Raw genomic sequence first — 21,477 nt, 5'->3', positions numbered from 1 at the left:
GCCTTTGACAGTTGGAATTCGGAAGTAAGGTCAGTTAGTTTCCTGAAACAAGAGGTACCATAGAACCTAGCCAACAGGCTGCCAAGCTAAGTTGAAGATTAGATTGTTAACTATTCTGAATGAGATTTAATGTAAAGGGCTAAAGAAAAACTTTTGGACTTTAAGTGACACCCTGAGTTGCCAGTTCTAATACTCGTAAATATTCGAAGCCTGCTAGGATCTGACGATATTTACATACTAAAAAGTGAGCTTTATTCGAGAATTTATTAATCACGTACTGAGTAAGAGTGTTCAAAACAGTGAAAACCCGAGTTATTCACGATAATTTTGTATTATAATTTATTCAATATGAAAACGATTGAAACGAAAACCTTTCTCAACTAATGCTTGTCGCTTAACACAAACACTTCATAAATATAATTGTAAATAAAATATTTTATCATAATCTGTAGATTTCCTGAAAAATTCTTAAGATGCCCTTGAGCGAAAAGCAGTCATCAATTGTGTTACCTTGCAAACCACAGATAAGACCTGACGCTAAAACATCCGGGACATGAATCCTACGAGTTAATAACTTCCGATGTTGGGCCCCGATGTCAACTTGTTAAGCTCTCCGACGAGTTGTTCTAACATTTAAAGTCTTTTAGCTGCATCACTTATCCCCAAAATCACAACTGCAATTAAACCTTGATTTCCGTTTTAAACCAAAACAATAACAGACCGCGATGTTTTGTTTGTTTGTCTAAAAGAGGTGATTAGTATACTCAAATTTAGTGGATTGACATTCTTTCAGAAACTAAACCGAAACGGGTGTTGATTGCCTTCTTACAGCCTCTTACAAGAGAATAAATGTTTAGTTTTAAATTTCTGGAATGACTAAAACGAGCACTTCTCTTAAGGTTTCTTTCAGCCATTTGAAATAATCTGGAGCTGGTTTACCTAATAATCTGTTAATCATAACTTGAAGCAAATTTAGAAGCTGTAGCAGTGAAGGCAAACGAGGCAAATCATACGGAGTGTTTCAGTGCCAGTTGTAAAACGTATCCTTAAAAAATCATGTTACGTAACTTGTTCTAGTAGAAGTGGTGTCTCTTCTCCTCGAGTACGCAGAGAAGAGAACGCCGTAGTGAAATGAGTTATGATACCGCTGGGTGATCTGTTTATGTATATATCTAAACCTGTAATGAAGTCATCATGAAGGCTTATTTACTCGTCATCGCAACAATAGCTACGCACACGTTCGTAAACAAAACTCATGCACGATGCCATATGCCCTCTAAAATAATTTGTCTACTTGAAAATGACTACATTAAAAGACTTACTTGCTAATCAATTTACTTGTAAGTTTGCTTTCCAATCAGTTTCATCCTTCCTTAGTAACAGCGCTGCAGCCATTCGTTCATTCCAATTGTCTCAGTTCTGAGCCACACTGTCTGCGGGAATTTTATGCCAAGTTTATGTCATGTTTATGCAAAGAATTTGCATGAACCGTTTTATCTTGTAATCGAATACGAGGTTATCTTTTTCCCTTTCAAGTGCCTTTCTTTGTAGATGTCTCTAGACAACCTGGCTATCCATCATGATCTCCGCCACGAGACGTTCTGCAGGTTTTGCAAATTACTTTGAATCGATAAATCTCAGTTATTGTTCCGTTCTGTTTCGGAATGGATGACAATTATAAGTCGCCAGTGACAGCATTGTTCGAAATTATTAAACTTGAAATGAAGACCGACAAACTCAATTACTTATTCCTTGTTCGTAATGATTTATTTGACCGGTATATGAAGGAGTGGTTACCGAAGTACATTTTAAATTCATGCATTGACCTGTATTGTACAGGGTTTCTTTCAATTTCCTTCAATGCGTCAGAATACCTGTAACCGTACTGGATGTGCACGAGTAACCGTTTTGACCGCCAAGAATAGTATCGAGATATTCTTTAAATATCCAAGTTATCTCAGTTTATTTTATATATTTCATGTTGGTTTTACTTGTGCGGTGAGAGTGATTAGTCACAACAGACAGCCTCAAACAAGTAATTAAGCGGCAATAATAACCTTGAAATACATTAAAATACCGAAGTTATTTCATTTGCTTAATCCTCTTCTACCATCATGCACAACCGTTAAACACGCAATGGTTGTCCTTACATGGCACAGTTGTCGGAATTGTCATCAAAATATGTTGGGCTATGCGGTAAACATGACTCATTTGTCCTAGGAAAGGTTACGACATCTTTAAATCAGATAAGCGTTCATTAATAAGGTGCTTTTATCGCTCTATTAAAAAAGTGTCGAGAGAAAGGCAATTAGCGGTGTTTTGCGTTTTGGACGAGCGCACTTAGAACAGCAAACACCGACTGAATATTTGCATTCGAGTCACAATGTGGTTTGGTGGACTTCCAGCTGAGAAATTGACTGTTTGGGAACGGGTGAAGACACTTGCATACATAGACTCATTATTCATGCAATCAGCAATGGCGACGAAACCCATTGGGGGTCCAACAGAACTTCAGTCGGTGATAGATAAATATCTGAAAAGCACTCAACACATAATTTCCATTTTCGTGAAGCCTAAGGGCATCCGGATGTTTCTACCCAAAAAGACAATTTCGAACGTGACTCAGAACGCATTTCGGGGCAATTTTAAGATGACAGCGCGCGTTTCTATTCAATGATTCCTAGTGTTCTCCTTGAGAATGTAACAATAATAAACAAACTCTTCAAAACTTTTCAAACAAAGCAGTAAAACGTTCAAGTTTGCTAAACACTCATCAAAAGTCCATTGCCGAAAAAGGCTGTACACTTACCTTGCAAGTTATAAAAACTTTGATGTTTGTTCTTTCCAAACACAAACATCAACTGACTCTTTGTAGCTTCTGTTTCTTGTTTAGCTTTTCGACCATACCTCGCTCACTTTATGGCTTCCGTAGAGTCTTTTCTGAAGTTAAACTTACGTTCTGCAAAAAATCCAAACTTCGTCAACAACACTTGTTCAATTTGTTCAGAGTCGTGTGTTGTTCTTTAATGTGCTCGCACGCTCTGAGTTTGTCTCTAGGGACACGACCAAAAATGTTTTTAAATTACGATTGTGCATGTTTCTTGAATACAATTGAACCTTCCCTTGACTGACGAGACGGCTGAGAACTCGTGGCGAGAGCGAACCATCCTAACTGAGAGCTAACAAAGAAATTAGCGCGTGAACACTTGGTCAACTCTAAACACTAGTTTATATACATGTGGTGAGTGAAAAGAAAAGTACAAACCTGGCTCCGATTCCCGTCACACAAGCGCGTAACAGCTTGTTGAGAACGAAGAGAGTTACCGGTGTTTTTGCGTCACTAGGTGTTACCAAATTTGATACGCACCGGTAAAATGCTTATCAACGTTCCTTATGAAAAGCTATCACCACAATAGGGCAACAGGTAATATAAGTGGGCAACTATCCAACTGTGGTTTTGTTAAATTTCTAAGTTTGTTTCACACTTACAGTTTTGAAACATTTGTGTACAGACCACTTTTGCTGACACTCGCAAACGAATCACTTTTTGCAATGTCACTCGAAAACCCTACTAAAGAGCTGTCATTCAATACAAGGCGCAAGAATTAGGACGCGTAACCACCAGAAGAGAATGGTCAATGAGCTGTGACAAAACGATAGGTTTCTTTCCAGTGAAGAAATAACAAAAAATGGAAAATAATTACAAGCGGGAGAACTCGCTCTTTTGGAAAGCGAAACAATCTAATCCTGCACCCTCTGTGAAAAACAACGACCTTTGTTAAAGCAACGCTCCTGCAATACAATGGTTGCCGTTTTAAGCTATTCTTTACATCTAATACAAAATGATAACTAAATAAGGGCCTGAATTATCTGCTCAGCTGAATCGTTTTGGTTGTGAATTTGTAGCAAGATTACTGAATACTTTTGGAATAGGACCTGGTTTCACTTGTATCTCAGAGGCCTTAATGTTTCAATATGACTGTCTCTTACATAGCGCACGTAACTTATGAATAAGTGACTGTCTAAAGCCTCGAACTAAGGGTGCTGTTGTCTCCTAGTAAACACAGAATTGAATAAGCTCACACAAAAAAATCATTAACCTCTTAGCTATTTGCAAGTGGTAGGTATTCACCCTTCACTCTAGCATGCCGAAAGAAAGGAAGATTTTCGAGAAGTTAGCAAATCAAATTCCTACTCTAACTTTGCATGGTGCTTGTTCAATGTTCAAACTTACTCGTTCCGGCCACATTCTGCCATCGCCGACTCAATTAGGAAATCTGTTGTGTCGACGAACATGACTGTACGTTTCACCAGCACAATTAGCTGCCAGAAAAGATCACTGAAGATTTCAAAACAGGTGCCATAAGCTCGCTTAGCCGGCGTGCTATTTTCGCTCAGATCAAGATTGTTTCAAAATTAGCAAGCTATCCCCCGCTGGGACTTCACTTAGCGACTCGTTCCCAGTGTTAGCCGAGAGAGCAATCTCAAATCAAACGTCTTCCTCCTTAATTTTTTTTAAGCTATACAAAATGATATGCTATTGATAATGGTGTGTACAGGTCGAGTTTTCTTCAATTCATAAAATGGATCTTCGTCAAAATGAAGATCTACATCAAAATTTATCCCACGGAAAGGTAAAACTTGTTATGGGAAAGTACATGGTTCGACCCGCACTTGATAAAAATTGCACGTCAGTGTAATGAGGTTAGACACATAAATCTGAAATTAAATTTTCTCAGCTGAATAAACGCGCGACAATTTGACCTTTCGAGAAATTTCCAAAGGAACTATGCTTATGTGGGTACTTGTATGTCGATATCCTAATTAATGGTTTTGATTTTCGGCAGTCAATTTAAAAAAAAGGTCATTATTCGTTAGAAAAATTATCCTGCCCCGAATCCCTCTCAGACTTGTTGGTTAAGAGTCCGGGCCAATTCATTTGCTGAGTAACGCAAGTTACCTTGGTGGCATCATCATCATTCTCACTTTAGAACTAAAAATTTATGACATATGCAGGGATGCATATTATTCTCTGCATGAATTAACTTAATCCCATCTAGCGAGGTTATCACTACTTTGGTTTAAGAAACAGGCGCCTCGTAAATGGATTTCGAGTGATTTAGATCGGAACGCGCAAAGCAGGAAGTTTCATATTGCTGTTTGCTCTCTTACGCTCGTATTGCTCGCATTTTTCGAGAGCCCGACAGGAAGGTTTTCCATGAATGTCTTGGGAAGGTTCGACCGGGATATAATAAAAATTTATACATTTAATTTCTGAGCTCATTCTTCACTTGATTCTTTTATAATGTAAAACCACTAATTAAATTTTGTTTTGGTGAGCCGAAAATAGCCCCGATTTCCTGACATTGGGTTGTAGCCCTGTCCAACTGTTTTATCTTGTTATCTGAAACTGCATCGGAAAAACTGAATTCCAGCACGTAAAGATAGGTCGCAAATATATCAAAAGTAAAAATGTAAAGGAACTTCTGAAATTGAAAATTTTTCTCCTAAAGAAAAAATGAATCACAGTAATGCATGCGAGTAGGATTAACTGATCGACGTATGCTATTTCGAGGAATATTAGAGACCTTTATGGTGGAGAGAATATTGAAACTCCCTACGCAAATCTTGTTAGAGGCCTAAGGCTTGCGTAGGAGGCGACAGAAAGAAGAATCTGGACTTGATCTTCGTTAATCAAATTGATAAATTTCGTCGACGAGAGCACAGGGTCAGACAGATTTAGACGATCTTTTTCTTACACAATGAAATTCAATTCCGGATGACTGTAGACTTCGCTGAATTCACCCATTGTTCATGGCTAATAATTTTCATTCTATTAAAGACTTACTTATCATTTCTTATTTTCGGACTTCAGCATTTTGTTTTAAATAGAAGTAAGGTTTCAAGCGCGGAACTCGAAGCGGCAGACATAACAAGAACTTACGCTTAGCTTATTTGCATCGTCTCCGCTCTCATCAGCCAATCAGTGACAGTTCTTTCATCTTATATTGATTTTATCAGTATAACGGTGCGGTCAGAATGAACACCAACCGGGAATGAGATTTCAATTAAAAATCTGAGGACGCAAACTCAATATTGAACAACTTATTCTGATAAATCGAATTTTTATCATGTGTCTATTTTAGAGCTTAAGCACTAATCACGTAAATCTGGCTCACAACCAGTGACATTTTACGTGAAAAATTAATTGTTAAACTCTCCGAATTAAAGTTTTAGATTTGTCATCTCTGCCTGAATTATTGAGAAATATATTTTTTCTAAGGACACAGAAAAATGCACCCGGCATCGAAGCATTGAAACTGATGAGCCCATAGAAGGGAAAAAAAAGAAAACCTCAGTTCTTTATAGATTTTGATTTTGTAGCGTAAATATGATGCTTTTGTTTTGTGGTCTGCGATTCAAAATTCATTAAAACAATTTGTTTTTTGACAGTAACAATAAAGTTATTGAGATGGAAGAGACTCGCTGAAGAAGCGAAAACTTAATAAAGTTGCTTTAGTTTACAGCTGAGGTGGCAATTGTTGATACCTTTGATACCACATTTCCCCGAAAAAATTTCAGGCATCTTATTTCACACAATAACAAGACTCACTTTTGACTGCTGATGATTTTTCACCGATTCGAGATGAAAGATAAGCTTATCGGAAAACTGTCTTTACTCCATAAGCGTGATGTATTTTGAATTACGATAACACTGGACAAAATCAAGGAAGAGAATTTTCAAAGACAGATAGTTTGTCAGAATGAGGTGCGATGAATGCCTACATGGAAATTTATGAATTTTTAAGATTTTGTTCTGAAACTTAAATGTCTGACTCGAAAATAAAATTTTCAAAATAAAACAACAACAAAGCACAGCGGCGAACCCGTGATTGATTTATTTTGTTCAACAAAGAATTATTTTGTAAATGTTTGAAAGTTCACGTTCATCCCCTTTCAAATACATGTGTGTTATTTAATCATATTCCTCTTTAGGTTCTACTAGAAATACACCATTGCATTTCTATCAAAAGAAACAAACATGGATGTTATTGCTTTTCGCGAGATGGGGAGAAAATTCAAGCATTAATTATTGTCCTGCCCATTCGAAAAAGTTGTTTAATTATTAAAGTAAACATTCATCCTCAAATTGCGTAGAATGTTTTCTCAAATCTTTCATGTCTTTGGGGTATGAAAAGAAACGAAGATTGTAACTGCGTTTGAGAATCCTTTGAGAAATTGTGTCACTAAATCTGAAAACTTTTGTTATTGAAACGGAGCTTGAAAAGTTCGGATTTGTTAGTGGTTGAAGTAATCGTCGATACAAACCTAATAAATTATTAGTGTTTTCGTGTAAAGTGCACTCCACAAAATTTCACTCACCTATCTTTTGTTCACTGTTGCCCCAAGCTTCATCGTTTACCCCAAAGATGCTGAATACGTGTTCTTGAAAATCTTTAATGGTAAAATGTCCTTTGATCGCTGCTTGAAACAGATTTATGCCGGAAACACCGCAGACGCGCTAAACTTCAGCGAGTTCCTTCACATCGCAGTAAATTTGCGAGACAAAACACTGTTTTTCCCTTTCGAGAAGTTATAATTTGGTCAAAATTAACATATGAACTTGAAACCCTTGGGGATGCCTCCGGGATCATTTTGAACCAATAGGATTTCGCAGTGGCTCGCGCATGGCAGTTGAACTGGAATAATTGGTAGCGGGGTCCACTGATGTAATACGATTCATTCGGTTACGAGTATGGAAATTGAAAATTCTTGTCAATATATCGTTTGCGATGATCGATGAACTGAGTGGGGTGCAATTTTTATCTTTATGCTCTTCTGGGAAACTCATTCAATGCCCTAAAAAGTGAAAATCAATCGAAATAACTAACGAAGATGTTATTTTTACAGACACACCAAACATATTGACAAGTTTTCACCCGGACACAGTTCAGCTTAGTTAATCCTTTCAACCGAAAAAGGGCTCAAAGACTTGAATTCGTCTATTCCTTGCAAAAGGATTAGGCCAATGTTGCTTTTTATTCCGCATTTCGGAATACCAGTTGTACTGCTAACAAACGTATCAAGCAAAGTGGTAATCAAATTCTCTCGACTATTGATAGGAAAGTGTTTGTCAGCTTAAAGGGAGAACTGCGAATCAAATCTTGAAAGTTTAAGCGATACGCAGTGTTAGAGTATTAACGAACTGGGATGACGCGATAGGACAGTAGGGAACATGATTGGGTGCAAAGGCTACGTAAGGTATGTTACGTAACATACGCCCCTGAACGCAACTTGAAAAAGTCAAGTTGCATGCATGTTTGTCAGTTGTAGCTTTAGGATTTAGTAGTGAATATTAGAGTTTGGTCGGTCGTTTTAAATCCACGGTGAAGACTGGAAGCATTATGTCGAGCGCGTGGTAATGTTCTTCGAGGTTAACAATGTGCTGGAAGAAAAAAGAGTACCGACCATACTTACCTTGGTGGGTAATAAGATGGATGCGTTACTTGGAAGCATTGTATCTCTAAGAAGGCCGAAAGATTTGTCTTTTGCGGAAGTCGTGGATAATCTGGTTAAGCACCTGGATCCGAAGCCGATAGTCATAGCCGAGCGTTTCAAGTTCCACTGAAGCGGAAAAGCAAAAGTCGGAATCGATAAGAGAATCCTTGCTAGATTTAATAAGTTGGCTGAGACTTGCAAGTTTGGCAGTTGTCACGAAAAGGCGATTCGGGATCAGTTAGTGTGCGGTTTAAAGGAGCGAATGATTAACGCAAGTTACTAGCAGTCGCGGATTTGACTTTACAGACGGCTCTCAAAAAGGCGTGTGCTGCCTAATTGACCGAAAAGGAAGCCACCGCATTGCATGGAGGAAGTGTGGAACAGACGAAAAAAGTGGCTGTTACGTTTCCCGAGTGCTTTCGTTGTGGAAAAGTCAATTACTCTTCGGACACGTGCTTCTTTCGGAATTCCAAGTGCCATGGTTGTCAAAAGGTTATTCATATTGTGAAGAAGTTTCCTGAGAAAACGGGGAAAGAGCAAAGACTGGAAAGTGGGAAGAAAAGTGAACGCCAAAGTCAAAATTGGGGAAAAAAGAAGAAACGGCAAAAGGTTCTTTGGTCGAAGAAGATCTGGAACCCAAGCAATCAGTGAAAGGAAGCGATTGGCCCATGTTTACAGTCTCGGATTCCTGAGGAAAATGTAAAGCGTTCATCGTGCCAGTAGCAATAGATGGGAAAACTGTGGATATGGAACTTGACACTTGAGCTTCTGTAACTATTATTCCCAAGAGCGTTTGGACTGATGTTCTCGCGTCAAAACCTGTGGAGCACACAGACCTGAAACTACGAAGTTAATCTGGTCATGAAATACCTGTTATTGAAGAAGCTAAGGTTCAAGTTGCATATCGTGATCAAGAAGTTGTATTACCGGTTGTAACCACAGGAAATGATGGTCCAGTGTTAATGGGTCGCGATTGGCTGTCCATGTTGAAGTTGGACTGGGGACGGGTCAGGTAGATTACTTTAGAACCGGTTGACAAGTTGGACTTCAAACGAAGTATTCGTCGTTGTTTGATGGTAATCTGGGAAGAAACCATTAAAGGAGTTACTGCACATTTGAAGCTTAAAAAGAACGCAGTACCGAAAATCTTTAAACCTAGACCAGTACCGTTTGCGTTAAAAGAGAAGATTGCTGGCGAGCGTTGACGGCTGGAAAAGATTGGTGTGCTGGAAAAAGCGGAGTTTTTTGGATTGGGCTACCCCCATTGTGCCTTTGCTGAAACCTGATGGCAGTGTTCGCGTCTGTGGTGATTACAAGGTGACGATAGACCCTGTTTTGGAAGTATCGGAACACCAGATGCCTACAGATGATGATGACACCCATCACCCAGTTACTGGAGGAGAGAAGGTTACTAAGTTGGATTTGTCTTCAGCGTACCAACAAGTGCTTTTAGAAGAGGAATCGAGGCAGTACGTAACAATCAATACCCACCTTGGCTTGTTTCGATACACCCACCTGCCCTTTGGCGTAGCGTCTAGTCCCGCCATTTTTCAGATAAATTGGTTTTGTTGCTGCATTTAACTACACTTACTCTTATATATATATATATATATATATATATATATATATATATGTATAAATATATATATATATATGTATGTATAGATATAGCTCTTTGGCATACAAAGCATTTGCTTTCATGTCCAAATTGAGCACTCTACTAGGATGAGTCATTGCTGCTAGCATTATGCATGCTCACTAGTATATCTAGTTTGAGCACTCTGGCATGGCTTAGATGATACCACATGTGTGAGATCACTTGGGGCGGCTATATAGCCTTACCTCCATCCTAGCATCAGCACTGCACTGATGAGGCCCAGAAGGCCGAAACAGTACTGTCTGCAGTTAGTTATATATATGTATGTATATATATATATATATATATATATATATATATATATATGTATATGTATATGTATATATATATATATGTATATATATATATATATATGTATATATATATATATATATATATATATATGTATGTATATGTATATGTATATATATATATATATATATATATATGTGCAGAAAGATAAAACGACAAAAAACATACTGTTTCCACTAAGATGTTCCTTAGATTCACTCGATCTTGTTCTTTCAACTCTTCACTCGTTCTTATCTGGAGCTGGGGCTGTGATGGCTAACAGAAGCTTGCTCGCTAGCTTTCGAACAGAATATTTTTCTTGAATGGCTTTCTTCTGCTTTTCCAGCCACCCGTCGATGTAGTTCTGGTCTGTTCCCTCGGATGGGATGGCTTGGAAATCGGTCCTAATTTCTGGTATAACCGCGTAGAAGCCTCGGCAAAGGGTCTTCATATCGTTGCTTGTGCCTTCATAACTTTGTAGTACATATTCTTGCCGTCGTCTATGCTTTTCTCAGCTTTTTCTTCAAACTTCTTTAACTCCTGTTCCATTACGGAGAAGAGACCGGCTGCTCTAGAGATACCACTTATAAAGCCCTTCAAGGCAGGGATCAGGGTGTTGCTGACTGTGGCTGCAACTTCTTGAATTTGTGCTTCGCAGCCTTTAGCAACTGATTCAGCCAAATCTTCTTCAGCAGCAGCCAACGACAGAGGGCTTACCATCATGTTTACAATCGGTACAAAGGCAAGTCCAACCGCCCAGGAGCGTTCTGAACCTGCCTTTTCTTCTAACTCTTTCCTCTTCCTTTCAAACTCCCTTTGTAGGTGTTTCAATTCTTTTATAATTGAGCGGGCCTGGTCTTCTCTCTCTTTGAGTGGTACCAAGATGTCTTCGTGCATCTGCGGTAGCGCTTGGCACAGCTCCCTGTAGCCAATGGTCTCTTCAAGGATGTCAGAAAGCATGTAAAGCCATTCTTCGTACTCCAGGGCTTCATAACACTCAAAGTACTCGTTGATAGATGAAACCAGTTTGGTCGAAAACGGAAGGACACCTCTTAGGTACACCATTGCATCGTTTCTGGTTTTGTCTCGGAGTTCCCTTAACTTTCTAGCGCCTTCGGTACTGGTGCCACAGCCTGAGTTGAATGAGGGGCTCTCCTGCAAAGAGAAAAAATTCGCATGTGGACTGGCATGCTCTGTAATTGTTCTCGAAGGTCTTGAACGGACTTCTTTGCTTGCTTTTCGATGTCACTCATCCTTCTACTGAAACGAAGCAATGAATAATCAAAAGGTTTTCTTTTTAATTACCCCATGGTTTAAGTGTGTACTCACGTTACGTGGGTCGTTAAGTATTCATATATTTATGCCATTGTTTAGGAAATGTAAGACCGCTATAGAAATCGGACCGCCCTTTTATGACGTGTGACAATTTTCTTCTGTTTATCGTCCAAAAAGGAACGAAGTTTGGAGTTCATTGACAAAAACGGCTCGCGAGCGCACCCGTCCCACAAATACTTTCTCCAGCAATTTCTTTCAAAGACTTCTGATGAATTTCAGATTCGTAAAAATGTGTTAAGGGCTCTCAGATTTAAAGCTACATATTTTCTTAGATCGGACTTTTGCAAATTTCGATTGTGAACTGGCACACACTTATCGGAATGACTTGCAAACACGCTTTATACGCTTCAAAAACTTGAATTCATAAAATGTTTGCAGTTAATCTCTGTAATTTATGTTTCTCACGCGCCGATAAAAGATGGCTGTGCATAAATTACAACGTCAATAACAAGAAGTAAATTACGAACTTTGGCCTAAAATCATCAAATGTGCTCGTTATAAGTCTCTTTAAAAAGCTCTGAAAATTCTCTAGTTTAATAAATACAAATCAAACTTGAAAACATTGAGCGAAAAAACTTGAAGGCATAAAATGTTTCCAATCATTCTTTGGAGTGCACTGACACGTCATAACAAAAAGGGTACACTTGCAGACGCTGTCGCTCGAGGTCACTTAATTGTGCTATCGTTTCATTCCTTTGAGCCTTCCTCCAAAAGATCTCACCTTTTCCAGAACGAATGAATCCGAACTAAGTCATTACCCTTGAAGGCCATTTACTAAACGTTAAGCAACACTTATAGATATATTTGGAGTACATGCCACCGAGTAAGACAAAAATCAACAACCCATAGTGAGTCTTTCTTCGCGTGACCAATGAGGTCCTTTTTTTTTTAGGCTGGTTTTGCGAAGAAAGACGGTTATTTAGCGACGATTTTGGGAGCGCACACTTGCAGTCCCGAAGCGACGTAGTTCTGGTCTGTTCCCTGGGTTTTAATGGTAAGGAAATCGGTCCAGACTCGTGGTAGAATCACGTAGAAGCCTTGGCAGAGGGTTTTTGCCTTCATAAATGTATGGTACAGTTCTTCGCTGTCGCTCTTGCTTTTCTCAGCTTTTCCTTTCCACTTTTTCAGTTCCAGCTTCATTACGGGAAGGAACCCGGCTGCTTTTGAGATACGTAAACCATCAATGAAGTTCTTCGAATTCAAGTAGGGATCATGGTGTAGCTGACTGTGACTGCGGCAACTTCTTGAACTTTCGCTTTGTGGCCTTTAGCAATTGCATCTGCCAAATCTAATTCAACAGCAGCACACAATTCAAGGGTTGTTACCAAGTTAATGAATGGTATAAAGGCAAGTCCTATCACCCTGACGCATTTTTTACCTGCCTTAATTATCTTACAGCTCTTCTTTTTTTTCAAATTCCTCAAATTCAAGTTTCTCTGAAAGGTGTCTCAATTCTTTTGCGCGGGCTTGGTCTTCTTGGTCTTCTCTTCTCTCCCTTTAAGTGGCACCAAAATTTATCAGTGCATTTTCAATGCCGTTGGACACAGCTCCTTGTTGCTAATGGTTTCTTCAAGGATGTCAGGAATCCGCCCACGAAATTCTTTGTACTCCAGGACTTCATAATACTAAAAATTACTCGCTGTTACATGCAAAGCAATTCGGTCGAAAGCGGCAGGATACTTTTTAAGTATATAACTTTTGAACAAGTGTTGTTCAAGTTTGCACGCTTCTTGTTTAAACTTACACGTTCCGGCCACACTTTGTCATCGCCCACTCACTCTTAGGAAATCTGTTGTGTCGACGAACATGATTATACGTCTCACCAACACAATCAACTGCCAAACAAGATCACTAAAGATTTCAAAACAGGTACCATAAGCTCGTTTATTCGGCGTGCTATTTTCACTAAGATCAAAATTGTTTAAAAAATAGCAAACTTCGCCCGCTGGGATATTAACCTAGCGACTCGTGCCTAATGTTAGGCGAGAGAGAAATCTCAAATCAAACGTCTTCCTCCTTAATTATGTTTAAGTTATATAAAATGATTCTATTGATAATTGTGTGTAAAGGTCGAGTTTTCTTTAATTCATAAAATAGATCTTTTTTGAAATGAAGATCTGGATCAAATTTTTCCTTAGGAAAAGGTAAAACTCGTTATGAGAAAGTACACGGTTCGACTCGCACGTGCCAAAAATTGCAAGATGTTATTTTTCCAATAAGGCAAACATATTGACAAGTTTTCACCCGGACACAGTTCAACTTAGTTAATCCTTTCAACCAAAAAGGGGCTCAAAGTTAATTTACTTGGAAAAAATGTAACTGAGTCAACGTTAGTAGAGTTGAATTCGTCTAGTCCTTGCAAAAGGACGAGGTCAGTGTTGCCTTTTATTTCGTATTTCGGAATACTAATTCTACTGCTAACAAACGTATCAGGCAAAGTGGTAACCAAATTCTCTCGACTATTGACAAGAAAATGTTTTTCAGTGTAAAGGGAGAATTGCGCATCAAATCTTGAAAGTTTAAGGGATACATAACACTAACTTTCTGCCTCAAACACGACCTTTGGTATTCACCTTTTAACCCAATTATTAAGTTATAATTAACTTATTTGAACCTTTTTAATAACAGATCTTCTTCCACTGTGGTTGACCCACTGACGCTCGTTGGCAAGGTCTCTATTGCTCGATTCTAACTTGAATTCCCCCAGGGTTAAGAAAATTCTGATGCATTCTGTTGAACATCTGTGAAGTCTTTATTAAAACTTAATTAATTACAAACCTTTGCACAATCACTCACTTTTGATTACAGTTGACACCACATGATAATGTGTGTCCTGAACTTGTTTGATTATAAGATTAAAATAATAACGCTCCTACAAAAAGTTATGAATCATGATTTAATATAATTCTAAACCTGTCAGTTTTAAAAAACATAGCAGAAATAAAACTTCAATCGCGGAGTTCTATCATGAGTTGAATTCTTCTAGCAGATTGTTACAACTCCGTAGAACTCCTCTTCCAGTCGCTAATGGGGACTTATACAAAACGACGGCAGCGAGAACGAGAACAAGGTGAAACAAAACTTGTAACGAGCAGAACAACTGCTCTGCACATGCGTTCTAAAACTTTGTAGATTTCCTCCCCGTTCTAATAAACGGTGTGAAACTGCACAATTTTTTTAAAATTATTTGCAGTCTGAGCCGCAACGCCAAATCAACACGTTTCCAGCCCGAACTTAACACTTCATTCACATGTCACCGGCGAGAAGGTCTAACGCCGGTAGAGACGGTTAAGACATCGAGGTACTGGCAAAATGCTGAAGATAGACATCTGTTTTTAATCAACTCTTTCATAGGCCTCGCTGCCGTGATATCTCAACTCCTCCATAATTCCTTACAGGACTGTGCATCAATAAGCTCTCTACTGATTTATTTCCTTGAAAAGTAATGACTGAAATATTTAATTCAAAGCTCTGCATTCTGGCTCTACTAAGTCTCTACGTCAGTTAGAGCTCTTTTTAATGGGTGGTCAGACGAAACCCAAAAGAAAAGTACTAATAAAGAGATCCTTCGGAAGGCACTCTAAAACTACCAAATACCTCATCGGATCGGGTGAAAGTCTTGCTTACACTATATGAGCAATGAACAAAGGTAACAAAATCAAATCGTAGACGAAGCAATTCCGATAACTTCGTAGTCATTGCCACCCCTAATGCCGGAATGAATCACGTTAAAACTTGGTTTTGCTGCTGCATTTAACTAGACTTACTCTAATATATATGTAAAAAGACAAAAATCATACTGTTTCCTTTAAGATGTTCCTAAGAGTCACACTTGATCTTGTTCTTTCCACTTTTCTTGCTCTCATCTGGGGCTGTGATGGCTAACAGAAGCATGCTCGCTAGCTTTCGAACTGAACATTTTTCTTGAATGGTTTTCTTCTGCTTTTTCAGCCACCTGTCGATGTAGTTCTGGTCTGTTCCCTCTGTTGGAATGGCTAGGAAATCGGTTCTGACCTCTGGTATAACCGCGTAGAAGCCTTGGCAAAGGGACTTCATATCGCTTGCTTGTGCCTTCATAATTTTGTAGTACAGTTTCTTGCTGTCGCTCTTGCTTTTCTCAGCTTTTACTTCAAACTTTTTTAACTCCTGTTCCATGACGGCGAAGAAACCAGCTGCTTTGGAGATACCACTTATAAAGCTCTTCAAGGCAGGGATGAGGGCTTCGCTGACTGTGATTGCGGCAGCTTCTTGAACTTTTGCCTCGCAGCCTTTAGCAACTGCACTAGCCACATCTGATTCAGCAGCAGCAAGCAAAGGGATCGAGGCAACGTTAAGAACCGGTACGAAGGCTAGTGAAACAGCCCAGGAGCGTTTTGTACTTGCGCTGCCTTCTAGCTCTTCCTTCTTCTTTTCAAATTCCTCTTGAAGGTGTTTGAATTCTTTTACAATTACGCGAGCCTGGTCTTCTCTCTCTTTAAGTGGTACCAAAATGTCTTCGTGCGTCTTCTTTAGCGCTTCGCACATCTCCCTGTAGCCAATGGTCTCTTCGAGGATGTCAGACAGCATCTCACGCCATTCTTCGTACTCCAGGGCTTCATAGTACTCAAAGTACTCGCTGATGGACGAAACCAATTGGATCGAAAGCGGCAGGACACCTTTAAGATACACCATTGCGTCGTTTCTGGTTTTGTCTCGGAGTTCCCTAAACTTTCTAGCGCCTTTGGAATTGGTGCCAACAGCCTGATCTGAGTAAAGGGATCTCATGCAAAGAGAAAAAATTCGCATGTCGAGTGGCATGCTCTGTAATCGTTCTCGAAGGTCTTTAATGGAGTTCTCTGCTTGCTTTTCGGTGTCACTCATCGTTCTGCTAAAAAGAAGCAATGGATAATCAAAAGGTTTTCTTCTTTATTAACCCATGGATTGTTCCTATCATCGCTGTGTTTGTTCATTTTAACAAAAGATCAATTGCTTTAAACAATCATAGAATAAAGCTGTAAAAATGATGGAAAAAGGGGCAGTATGTCTCTAGGCCGCGGTTTTCGTCACAGGGGATTGAGATTAGTTGTTCCATAACAGATGAAACGAAGACTGCTGTTTTGTTCATCAGTTATTGATTCATATGGCATAAGATTGCAAAAAAAGTTACTTTCATGATAAGGATCTAATAAGAGGAGTTGTTGGAGTTTGCATGTATTGGTTTCAGATGTCTGCTACACTTATGTAATCGTCATGTGCCTAGCCTCCTGTAAGCTCAAGTTAAAAGGGCTCTGGAAAACGCATCCTTTTTTCTTCGCTAAATTTCATTCCCAGCCGCATAACATAATATCCTTCAAGCTACTATCAAAATATAAAGAATCTCTTCCCTCCCTTACAGAGATCAGTTCAACAAAGGAAAAGTGACCATTAGTTTCTCAAAATATTTTAGTTTTAATCACAGGTTTTCTCAGCACGAAAAGGTAAGATACCCCGAGGAAAATCTCATCCGCGCAGGTTAATTACTTGACAACCGATCCAATTAGTAGTGCTATTAAAGTTAACCTTCGTTTTGCCATGTTTTTTTTTTTTTTTTAAATCTCGAGTTTGATCACAGCTTTTCTTTCCCGATGCGTTTTATGGAATTGTTTATCGAAATTCTGCTGTAGACACGCCAATGAAATAAAAGAAGCAATCGGCCCTTCACAAATCGTAGACTTCCAACCGACTTGAATTTAAGAATTTTTCACACCAATCTAAATAACGGCAAGTATTCTAGAATAAAGCGAAAAAAGACAGCATGTTACCTTTAACTTTGGTCGGTGGGTCTGTAGGATTCGTTTTCTCGGCACGTTTTTTCAAAAGTTGCTTTATGTTTCTAATCTTAGAGTTCTTTGATTTGGAGGCTGACTCAACGCTTCAGCTTTAATCATTGGTAGAAGAAAAGACTGAGCAAGGAACAAGTAAGTAAGTCTTACTCAACTGAAATTAGTCCTCATAATCGTGGTTCAAACCCTCTTGCATTGCTTCCAATTGCAAAAACTACTTATAAGAACTTTACATGAGTGGGAATCCATAGATTATCGGCTAACGCGTGTAACGGAACGACGTTCGATTCCAGGTTTACGTAAAATATGCTAACAGGTGATGATGATGCCACCTACAATCCCGCATGAATGAATCAGAATGACTGGTTTCGTTTTCTAGAATAAACCAAGCTCACTAGTGACGGAAACAGAAGCCAAAGTGCACATAGAAAATGCCAGAAAAATAACGAGGAAGAATATCATAAGGTTGGACAAATTTCGTAAAACCGTTCGAAAGAATTTTCAAATCTTTTTCTCCTTTGATTTTTTTCATGATTTTTTAAGAAAATTAATAGGAATTCTATCGTGCCGATGCCTCCCGTGGTTAAGTTGAAGGCAAATCCTACTATAAAAGTGACAAGAAACAAACCTGAGACAATCCTCTCGTAAATGAAATTACTTTTCAGAGGCGAGGGGAAAAACAAAAGTATTTCTCTGTGGGAAATTTCAGTTGATAGCACCGAGCTGAACTGCTTCGCATACCCTCTTTCATCAGGTAACTTTTGAGCACCTCACTTGATGTCTAATTTTGGTGTCGATGCCCGCCAGTGATGGCCGCGGCGCGTTTTCTTACGAAGGTTGTTTCATGTATCTTTCTGACTCATTTATTTCATCCAGCAAATTCAAGTCCTTAAAAACGAATGCAATTAATAGCAGGGGTATCGAATGGCCTTTACGAGCATTTGCGAGCATGCGAGCAGTGTGTTTATTTTTGCGAGCACGAGCATTTGTCAAATTTTTATTGCGAGCTGCGAGCTCTTTAGAAAATACAGATGACGAGCAGCGAGCACTTTGAGTACTTCGTAAATTTCCCTTTAGCCGGAATCTGTCTTTTATTGATAGGATACCTTGTTTTGCGCCAAGTAATAGCGAATAATCTGGCTGACACCTCCAAAACAGAATAATAGGTGCAAAGCCAGCATCTTACAGCCAATTGTGCCCTGCTTAATGCCAAATTACGTCACGTAGCTTCACGTGAGTCAGTCAGGTTGGACGCTCAAGAACTTTAAGGGCTCTCAAGGAGATCTACTAAATCCAAAGCCCAAGATCTAAAGTTTTCCATCTCTTTCTTACCCGACGCTAAGATGGAAGGTATGTTTATTTTGGTCATATAGTTCTTATGAAATGTAAATAACGTGACATTCGGGTTGTTTACCATTTACAAAAAAATTCCGGAAATTTCAGTTTGAAATTTTCGTTCGGTAAACACTGTACAGGTCGTTTACCATTTGCCTGCAATCTCCGGATTGTTGCGCCGCGCAGGAGAAACCGATCGGCTAAGATTTGCTATTTCTGATAGCCCAGTTGATACGTCAGCTGTGTACAAAATGAAAGAAAACATGTTGCAGAAAATTTAGAATTATTTTCGTGGGAGAATAAAATATAACGTAAAACTTGACAGCCATTCGATTTTGGACACAAATTAGCGATTTTGATTGCCGGCCAAGGTTTTCAAAACACTAAATGGCCGTCAGTTCTATATTCTCAATAAATTTCAAAAAATCGAAAAAATTCAGCCATGTGATAGTTTAGATTAGTTTAGAGAAATAAGACTGCCGACCATTTAGTGTTTTGAACACCTTGACCGGCAGTCGAGCTGAAAAAAGTTCTAAGTGTCACAAAATATGGTTTCGTCTTCTGAGCCCAGCGTAAACCAAACACTAGACTTGATATCTATAAAGCATTTCAAGATCGCTTGACTTTTCTATTTCTCTCAGATCAAGTAAATTTTCTAGAGGGGGCTTCAACTGATGGCATACGAGTGCCTTTTGGATTAGTTCTTGTATTCTAACAGAGAATGCTGTTGAAGTCCTAAATTTAATAACTGTCCTAAATGTAATAAAGTCCTAAATGTAATAACATTCGGTCCTAAGTGTAATAAAGTCCTAGATGTAACAACATTTAGTCCTAAATGTAATAAGCCTCCAGTGCAATCGTTTATCTCCTTCATTGCATTGTTGTTATGGCGGACATCCACATTGAGATGTTAGTGACAGTTGTTGCACCAAGTATACATGTCACATTACGGGCTCGCTGATATCAATCAGCGTCTTTTTACTTGCTGGACATAAGAAATATAAGCAGTCGAAGTATGGTCCATAAAGCGGTTTATTGATCGAGTTGAAGAAAATCATTTCCAGCTCAAAGTGGGCTGGTGCTTGGCTGGAAGCTCAATAGGATGGAATCGATTGGTACGTAACTATTAAGACTTTTTGGAAAAAAATTGGCTACAATTGATGATGAACAAGCATGCTATTGTTGATGTTATCGTTGGTGTTAAGGTCTTTAGTAGTGATGCACCATTTTAGAGCTGTTTGAATGATTTCGCTGTGTCACATGTTAATCCAAAAGAAAATTATTATTATTATCAGTAGCGTTACTGAAATTTAGCACATCAATGTTATTCAGTGTCAGTTGATTTTAATGAAGCATTTGAGTTCATTTTTAAGAATGACTATCCTGATTTATTCAATTTTGAACCTGGGGTATTGCATTTCTAGCCCTCTATGGCTTTACTCCACCTCAGTAATCAGTTCATGTATCATGTGACTATAAGTGGAAACTGTTGAGCTTCCTTTTTTCATTCATCTATTTATCTATTCATTTTCTCCCCTCACGGCGGGGAGAAGAGATGAAGACAAAAAATGAAATATAAACTTGAGATCAACTGTAAAATATATTTTCCTGATATTTCGGTTCGGGAACTGATGAACCCGTCATAAAGGAAAAAAATAAATGGTTAATTAGACCGTCAACTGACCATCATGTGTTGAATGTTGTAGCTCAATGGTTCAATTTGACTCTAGCGTGGAAAAAAGGCAACATGTCGAGACCTGTGATCGTGAAATGGGATAACATATGATTGGTCAGTAGATATTTTGCTCTGTAAGTCACTTTGTCATATAGCTAGCAGCGCACGCGGGCAAGATGAAGTGAATCCTGTGTTCTGATTGGCTACCTGAGCGGGCATGATGGGCCCACCCTCGCCCGCTCGGGATTCCCCGTATTGATTCCACGCAAGGAAACTTGCAAAGTTCGTAACTTTTGGACAATGTTTGCATATACATAAAAAAAAATAAACGACCCTCTTGGGTTTATTGTGCTGCAAACACAGTTGGCTTTCACTATCGGCTCTCGAAATAAACAGGCCATTCTTGATTCTTATCAAAGCGAAATCTTTTGCTATACAATGAATCCTTTAATGATTAAGCCAAGAGAATATAAACTCTCTTGACCAAGCTTGTATTGTCAAGATTACTGAATGTTAGCCTCGTTCTTTTTCTACTTTTTCTGGCAAGGGAAGACAGTATAAAAAATTCCCTTCCGAGCCCAGAATTTGTCTAACGTATAAGTCGGTGGACTTCCTTTTCCTTGTAATTCGGTTCATGAAGTGTTAACTTCAGCACTGATGACAGAAGTATATCGTCAAAATCTGTTACACTTCAGAGTCTGAGCCAATGATATAAAGAGAGCTATTGGTCAACGTTCTCATTACTTTTGCGTCCGTCAAGAAGAAGGTTTTGTAGCCAATGTTTCTCAACCTACGTCTCTAGCAAATAAAAAGACGCTGATTGATATCAATGAGCCCGCAATATTCCATGAATATTGGACAGAAGATTCTTTGGTGCAACAGCTGTCACTGTGACATCTCAATGT

General features: G+C 38.9%; 2 protein-coding genes and 1 pseudogene across 45 annotated transcripts in view; all 3 read right to left on the bottom strand.

Annotated features, from left to right (window-relative positions):
* LOC113679256 (cadherin EGF LAG seven-pass G-type receptor 3) overlaps positions 1–7,584 on the bottom strand; it is a 30,202-nt gene extending 22,618 nt beyond the window's left edge. For 15 of the 37 annotated variants that reach the window (XR_016185534.1, XR_016185533.1, XR_016185535.1 and 12 more), the window contains exons 1-2: positions 7,384–7,583; positions 2,810–2,959 (exon numbers count right to left, since the gene is read on the bottom strand). The gene's annotated coding sequence lies outside the window, so the exon portion shown is untranslated. Of the gene's footprint in view, positions 1–1,322; positions 1,883–2,809; positions 2,960–3,265; positions 3,392–4,234; positions 4,415–7,383 lie in introns of those variants that run through there. The other 22 variants (XM_089202740.1, XM_089202752.1, XM_089202720.1 and 19 more) reach the window with 9 other exon arrangements.
* Positions 7,585–10,667: 3,083 nt separating this feature from the next.
* On the bottom strand, positions 10,668–11,679 carry LOC113679261 (uncharacterized; annotated as a pseudogene).
* Positions 11,680–14,492: 2,813 nt separating this feature from the next.
* Positions 14,493–21,477, bottom strand: part of LOC113679262 (uncharacterized) — a 50,768-nt gene continuing 43,783 nt past the window's right edge. For 4 of the 8 annotated variants that reach the window (XM_089205048.1, XM_089205051.1, XM_089205052.1 and 1 more), the window contains one exon: positions 14,493–16,628. In XM_089205048.1, the coding sequence (XP_089061174.1) occupies positions 15,581–16,621 (1,041 nt within the window). In that variant the 5' untranslated portion in view covers positions 16,622–16,628 and the 3' untranslated portion in view covers positions 14,493–15,580. The remainder of the gene's footprint in view (positions 16,629–21,477) is intronic. The other 4 variants (XM_089205050.1, XM_089205054.1, XM_089205053.1 and 1 more) reach the window with 1 other exon arrangement.

The sequence above is a fragment of the Pocillopora damicornis genome, chromosome 4, assembly GCF_964200805.1.
Source record: "Pocillopora damicornis chromosome 4, jaPocDami1.2, whole genome shotgun sequence".
NCBI lineage: Eukaryota > Metazoa > Cnidaria > Anthozoa > Scleractinia > Pocilloporidae > Pocillopora > Pocillopora damicornis.
The sequence above is the reverse complement of the archived record's forward strand: the minus strand, read 5'-3'. Positions and strand labels throughout refer to the sequence as shown.